The sequence below is a fragment of the Betta splendens genome, chromosome 12, assembly GCF_900634795.4.
Source record: "Betta splendens chromosome 12, fBetSpl5.4, whole genome shotgun sequence".
Classification (NCBI taxonomy): Eukaryota; Metazoa; Chordata; class Actinopteri; order Anabantiformes; family Osphronemidae; genus Betta; species Betta splendens.
The window spans coordinates 1,347,501-1,354,942 of record NC_040892.2 but is presented as its reverse complement, the minus strand read 5'-3'; the positions used below and the strand labels follow the sequence as shown (position 1 = coordinate 1,354,942).

At 48.4% G+C, this 7,442-nt stretch overlaps 1 protein-coding gene across 2 annotated transcripts in view; it reads left to right on the top strand.

Annotated features, from left to right (window-relative positions):
- Nucleotides 1-309: 309 nt before the first annotated feature.
- rxraa (retinoid X receptor, alpha a) overlaps nt 310-7,442 on the top strand; it is a 70,661-nt gene continuing 63,528 nt past the window's right edge. The window contains exon 1 of one of the 2 annotated variants that reach the window (XM_029168892.3): nt 310-761. In XM_029168892.3, coding sequence (XP_029024725.1) covers nt 734-761 — 28 coding nt within the window. In that variant the 5' untranslated portion in view covers nt 310-733. The remainder of the gene's footprint in view (nt 762-7,442) is intronic. The other variant, XM_029168895.3, reaches the window with a different exon arrangement.

Below are 7,442 nucleotides of genomic sequence, written 5' to 3'. Positions count from 1 at the left end.
ATTAGTAAATTTAGTAACAATAATCCTTATTTGGTAGCAAATTCTAGATGAAACAACGCTGTCGGGCTCGTGTCTATTGAGGGAGTATTTAGACAAAGATAAGCTAATTGCTTGCTTCAGTGGCGAGTAAATGCAGTGGAAACAGCCCGGATTCAACAGGTGTGACCAGGTTAAAATAACAGCAGATAAGCAGCGAGGACAAGAAGTGGGTGTCGCCAGAGTAAACGGGCTCCACGTGCTTTGGAGAACGTCACCCGCGTGCTGTAAAGACAGAAACAGAATTTGAAGCGCACTGTGTATTGATTCCCCGTCCTGAGTGCTATTAATCGGCAGCGCGTGATCGGCCCCTGTCTGCGCGCGCGGCGTCGCTGCGGCGCGGCGCGGCGCGCGTTGGTGGGAGTACCCCCTGCGCAGGTCCCTTTTTTGCAGTGCGGATCCAGTAGTTGGAGTTGTTGCACAGCGAGCGCGAGACGGAGAGGAGAGGAGAGGAGAGGAGCGCGAGCGCAGCGGCCGAGTGAGCGCAAACAGAAGAAGCATTAGCTTATCTCGTGCGACTATCGCACAGCGACCTGTCACTTTTCCGCCTCCCTCCGCTTTGCTGAGGCAGCGTGTCCACGGAGCAGCAGCCGGCACCAGCGGCGCCTCGGTCCGGGTCCGGGTCCGGGTCCGGGGTCTCGGGCAGAGAAGCCGCGCACGTCCGTGCCAGCTGGCATGAGCTAACGTAGCGGGCAGAATGGAAACCAAGCCGTTCCTGTCGCTGGGTAAGTTGTGTCTCGCTCCGTTGTGTGTTGTGTGTTGTGTGTTGTGAATGTGACGGCTTTGATGGGACTTTTCGTGGGCACATGAGTGTGAAACGTGTCCTCGCGCTGCCCCCCCCCCCTCTTTTTGACAGCGCGTGGAGCGACTTGCCAAATGCATCAACATGTTGTCTTCTTCGGATTCGTGGCGTTAAATCCGTTTTCTCATTGTTTTACGTTGGGAAGAAACGAGCGTGGCGGTAGTTTGATACGTGATGATGCCGCTTCGCTTTGATGCCGTGTCATCGCTCGGGACGCGCCGCGCGCACGGCGAAGCGTTCAAAAGTTTGCGCGTTAACTGTTAGCGTTAAAAAAATAGAAAAGTAACGAGTCATAACGAAAGTGTGGCACGAGCCGCGTGTGGCGTCAACGACCGAGACCCGCACGCTGATGAACGGGAGTTCTGACTTTGATCAAACTTATTCGCCCGTGTTCGTGAATGTGAACGTGTTCGGGACTTTTTCGTCCTGTGCCTGTGTTTCTTAAAGTCTTTGTTCTGGCTGCCGTTTTGCTATTTGTGGTTAGTTATTTAAAAATGTCCCCACTCGTCGTGAACAGACCGGCCTTTTATTTGCGGTACGTTTAGTTGTTGTCCGTAGGAACAGTTCCCAGTCCTGGAGAAGTGTGTTCAGGTCAGGATTAGAGCCAGTGAGTAATACGTAAAGCTCATTTCTGCTTTTTGGAGATTAGCCCGTTCTCCTGGGATCTGAACGCCTCATTAATGAACACTGCGGTCACGTGACTGACTTAAAAGTTAGTAAAAAAAAGTGCGTTCTGCCAAAAAACACGTCATAATTTTGAAAGGTCACAAAAGAAAAAAAGGCTCTGAAATATTCTGATGTAAGAATTACTATGTTTTCAAAGCATTAGTCTGCGTCGGAGACTACTTTTTTTATGCATCGTGGTAATTTCCAGTGTAAACACACACGCTTGCACGCAGCAGTGAAGCCCACATTAATGATTGATGCCGAACTCCACTGTAAGTTTGTGAGAGGGAACGCAGCGGACGCGGTTCTCTGCAGCTCAGACCTGCTGTTGTGTCTGCGGCTCCTGTTCGTGGGGGGTCGGGTTACACCTGGACAGGTACGTGGGCGGGTACGTGGACCGGTACGTGGGCGCGTACGTGGACCGGTACGTGGACCGGTACGTGGACGCGTACGTGGACCGGTACGTGGACGCGTACGTGGACGGCTGAGCTCCGCTGCCTGTAGGACCCACGGACCCACGGACTCCTGAGACGCCCGCGTCGCTTCCCTCCGTTAGAGCCTCGCTCGCTGACGCCGCGGCCACAACAACCTTCACGTGGCTTCCCAGAAACACGCTCAGCCGCCAGCGCTGCGCTGCGTTCACTGACAGGCTGTTATTACAGGTGCGTCGGATTGTGTGTCCACGCTGAGAGTGATTCGGGTTTCAGTGGGTCCAGACGTGGCCGCGGAGCTGATCCACGAGCCTCTGCGCGGTTCCGAACCCGGTCCGGTTCCTCCCAGCCGCGCCGCATGCTGCATCAGCAGCTTCTCCCTCGACCATAGTTCTAATCTGTCGGTGCTTAAATCGCCGTTTATATTTAAACCTGCGCCGCCATCAAAGGTCCGCGCGGGTGCTGTTTGTTAATTGGCCCCATCAAGGGCGCTGCTATCGGCCGAGTCCTTGAACGTATCGATTACCTGCTCACTCAGCGTAATGATCTGCCGCGCTGCATTAGGAATGTGACATGCAGCTGTTTGAAAGGAAGGCGCGTGCGGTCCTCAGCTATAGATCAGTGGTCGGCAGCAATGACGACATGCGCGTTTGCCCCCCCCCCCCCAACTATGGAGACTGAGAGGGTGACATTGAGGAGCAAGCGTCTGTTTTGTCAGAGCAGCATGAGGGCGATTGTGACAGTCTGGCGAAACAGTGTGAAAGGAAATGAGAGTCTGCTCGAGTTAGAAGTAGAAGTAACAGTGTTTAAAGACAGACTGTGTGAGAGCTCAGAGCAAAAGCCGAGAAATGTGAAATTAAAAAGGACATTAAGTCTGACATGAATAATTCAAACGATAAAGCAACACCTTGAATCACACACGCTTCTGTTTGAATTAAGATCAGTGTGAGAGGAAACTCGGCTCAAGTCTTTATTTTACAGAACTCGGTGAATCCCAACTTTGTCTTTTGATGGATCACACACGCTCAGAGGCCTCTTTTATCATCCGCTAAAGAGAGGAGTGTGTCTGTGTGCGTTGTTTTTCCTGAATACAAAGGAACTGAACTTTTGCATGGTTTCTGTTTTGGGGGAAATGTAAAACTGCCCAAAATCCCACACTCGCACCAAAATCAATGAAGTTCATGGTCTTTGATGGGAACGAGTGAGTGGGGGATGAACTGGGGGAGCATTCCTTCACCAGCAGTAACTCAGGAACAAAGGTAATACCGTGTGTGTGTGTGTGTGTGTGTGTGTGTGTGTGTGTGTGTGTGTGTGTGTGTGTGTGTGTGTGTGTGTGTGTGTGTGTGTGTGAGCATTTGGCCAACTTTGTCTTTTATGGCCATCCAGTTTTGTGCTCCTGATGTGATGCTTGCGCTCGCCTTTTAAGAAAAGGGGCTGCAGCTGTCATTTTTATTGGAGGAGGTTTATAGCAAGACTTAATAGCTTAAAGTGACAGCGCGCTCTCCCTCTCCTCTCTCGCTCAGTCTCACCCTTTAACCGGAGCCAATCAAAGGAGGCTTCATTGGCTTCTGTGAGTCTACCCTTGACTTTCCCACCCATCACCCATGTAAGACAGGAACAAGCCTAGTTTCTTTGCTTGTTACAATAATCTCCCTTGAGTCCAGACAAGCATTTGTTTCTTCTTAATGGAATATCTCTGATGCTCAGTGTGAATCATGAATTATACTTCACGACACAGAAGAAGCTGCTCTGGCTTGAGATGAAGCCGTGCATATTTTAGCCTGTCACGCTCTACTCAGCGGCCCACGCTTGTTTATGTTCTAAACATAGAACAAACCAGAAAGTGCTGGAAGGCTTCGTAAAGCACAAATCTCAGAATGACTCAAAGGCTCGTTAATTATTTGTGTAAAGGAACCCCCGGCTCCGCGGGAGGTTTTTATTGACGACTGCCCCACTGAACTTTGCACCTTAAACCTTGACCTTTGCTCGGTCGCCTCAGGAATTCGCCTTTGGCTTTCAACGCGCTGCCCACAAAACTGTAAAGCGGAGAAACCTGCACGTCTTTGCATTTTATAAGGCGGCTCAAAAGATCAAGCAAAGCGATCAAGCAGCAGTAATTTGCATTCACAGCTTGGACTTTTAGGAGCTCAATAGTGGCTGTGAACACATCAGCGCTGGAATCATCAGAGCACCATTAGTGGGAGACTTTATTGCAGGTCCTCGGTGTCTGAATGGCTTTCTGCTGCTTGGCAGTATTCAGGGTGCGTACAGCCACTCTTTTGAAGTGGAAACATAGTCTCTGTGGGGATTTGACCAGATCACACTCATAATTCGCATTGAGAGGAAGGTCGGCGTGCCCTACTCCAGCCAGAACACTCTGCCGCTCTGTTGGGTTTGAGGCAGAGACGGGATGAGGCATCAGAACGTGGCCCAGACGGTCCTCTCCTGCTCCGACCTTGCTTCAGGATAAATGCCTGCAGACTCTTCCTATGTGGAAATGCATGGATATACAGCAGGCGTTAGTTGTGATGTGTTTGGTAATTAAGGCGTGAGTGCAGGCTTTGATGAATATTCACTGGAGACGGATGACGAGTGTAGATGCAGATGATTTTTCATGCCATTATATCTCCTTATATTTTTTCTGCCCACATTTTTTCACACTAATTATGCTGTAATTGGCCCCAGTGAGAACTTAAATTGCGTTTATTCCACTTGAACTCATCGTGCAGGACAATGTGGGAGGCAGGGGTGGATTTAAGTTGTCTGCATCCAGATGACAGGTCACGGAAGTATGACCGAACTAGGATCATTTCCCCACATAAGTAAATAAGCAATGTGTCTGTGTGCATATAAGCAAACGCTCAAATTGTGTTTTTAATGTCTCTGTTCGCCTCAAAGTAAGAGAAATAATTAGATTATGGAATCCATCAGGGAGGTAGTTTTTTCTAACTGTATATTCAGGTGAGTACACAATACTCTCCCTTTAAAACCCTCCTACCAAACATACAGCCCAAACACAGAGTGGCCCATTAGGACCCGGCTCCGCTGCTGCGCTCGGGTCCCAGCGAGCGTCCTCCCTCACGCCACCGTCAGCGCCGGCACCGGCCCATTAGGACCCGGCTCCGCTGCTGCGCTCGGGTCCCAGCGAGCGTCCTCCCTCACGCCACCGTCAGCGCCGGCACCGGCCCATTAGGACCCGGCTCCGCTGCTGCGCTCGGGTCCCAGCGAGCGTCCTCCCTCACGCCACCGTCAGCGCCGGCGCCTTCGTCTGTCGCCTTGCCAGATGCCGGGGGCGCCGGGGGGGGGGACTCTGCTGGCACCAGGCCGTGGAAACCCCCACACGCACACCTGGCCGAGGGCGAGTGGGCGAGTGTTTGGGTGGAAGCAGCAGGTTTACAGCCAAACACGCTGTTAGAGCCACAGGTGAAGATATTTCTATTTTACCCGTCAATGCCACATCTCAACAGGGATCAAGTTGTTCAGTTATTTATAATTTCCTCTGTGCTGCATCATGAATCCATATGTTACATGCTCTCATAACAGCTTTTTAAAGATTATTTTAGGCTGTGCCCCATTTTCTGCGAGGTTTGTAGTTGAGTTTTAGTTCTGTCTTCAGACAGAATGAAATATGCTCTCTGTGAGGACGCAGACGGATGCTCAGCCGAACGTGTAGACCTACGTAGAATAAGGGACATAAAACAACTTAGCTTAGATTAGCGTCAGCTCTCTGGGGTTACGTTTTATACAATAATCACATTTTCAGGTGACCTGTAGGCGTGAGCGATAAAAAAACGTATTCCTCTTAAAGAAAGAACTGGTCCTGAACTTGGTTTGGATGTTCCCTCCATGAAGAAACCTTTCATTGTCACCAGTTCCTCTATTAGCTGTCAGATTAATACAAGGCAATAAATACATCTAAAGCTGTGAAACGGCAACATAAATGACAAGCTGTAATGGTGTTAATTCACTGGCTGAGCAATGCAGGCGCCTCTGATGAAATCACATTCAAACACAGATATCATCTGTAGATGCTATTATTCACCATTTGTAAAACTTTCCGCTTTCATTAATTGAGCTTCCTGCAGCTATTTTTCCCCTCCTCCTCCTAGAAACTCCTATGCACAAAACATACTTCACCTCAGGACCTGTGACTAAGATGCTGCATCAGTAGCTATTATCAGGATTTATTATTATTTTTCTGTGTCTATTCTTAAATTATTTTTTTCTGCATTTTGCATTATTATTATTATTATTATTATTATTATTATTATTATTATTATTATTATTATTATTATTTTAGCCGCGTTGTGTATCTGCACCGTCTAAAGCATCTAGTTGAGTTTCCAGAATCGTTCCCAGATTTGTTCCAGACACAGATTTTTACCACGCATGCATCAGAAAGTTTTCCTCAACTTTCTGTCCTTCTCTCAACCCAGCAGAATAATTGCAGTTCCACTTCAAGTGGCCATGTAACCAGGCTGTACAATTACAGGCCGCGACTGCAATTATGATAAACACTAGATTCATTACGGGAGCTACCAAACAGGCTGGATTAGTGATGGAGTGGAGTACGAGGGATAATAGCAAAAGGCTTCACTGAGGTCATCACAGAAACGGATACGGAGCATGAAGATCTAGACATGCGTTTATAAGGAAGTGAATATGCATGTGATGAAAACAGATAAACTGAGTGGGATTGAGGCCTGGTTGACTGTAGTTCTTCCAGATAAAACAGGCCTGTTCTACTTGTACACAGACTGAATGTCTGCCACGGCTGCACACCTTGCTGTCGCCATCTGGTTTCAGGAATGTTCTGAATGGCAGGAAAGTGGAGGGTGTTGGGGATAAGAGGGGAGAGGCTATCGGGGAAACCAACACTGACAACACTCAGTGTTGACACTGATCAGATGAAACGCTGCTGCGCAAAGTTACTTTCTACTTATTAGTGACTGAGACGCTGCTGTCACAACCTTCACTCTGGTGTATTAACCTCCTAAAGGGGAGTTTCCTTTGCAGAGAATTGTATTTATAATCTAAAACAACAAAGACACATAGTTTTAGGGAACAAATAGAATCTGCATTAATTCAAATTCAAATTATTCAAATACTCAAATTAAAGCTACCATGAGCAGGTTACAGGGTCTTTTTCACACTGAAGGCCGCTGCTTAGTCCCCAAACATAAGAATGAGTGAGTGCAGCAAGCGCATTACGCAGCGACTGAGTCCAGGGCGCTTTCATATTGGCTTTAGAATTTCCTAAAGTGCTTAATGGACTGAGAAAACCCTGCTTTGAGAGTCATGTAAATGGATTATGTACAAGGTTTAACAGTGCGTAATTTATTACTCACTCAACACAATAAACAAATGTGCCGTTTTTGAAGTATAGAAAAAAACGTTGGGCAACAGGTTTACAAGACACAGACAGACAGACAGACAGACAGACAGGCAGACAGACAGACGCAGACATACAGGCAGACAGACGCAGGCAGACAGACAGGCAGGCAGAC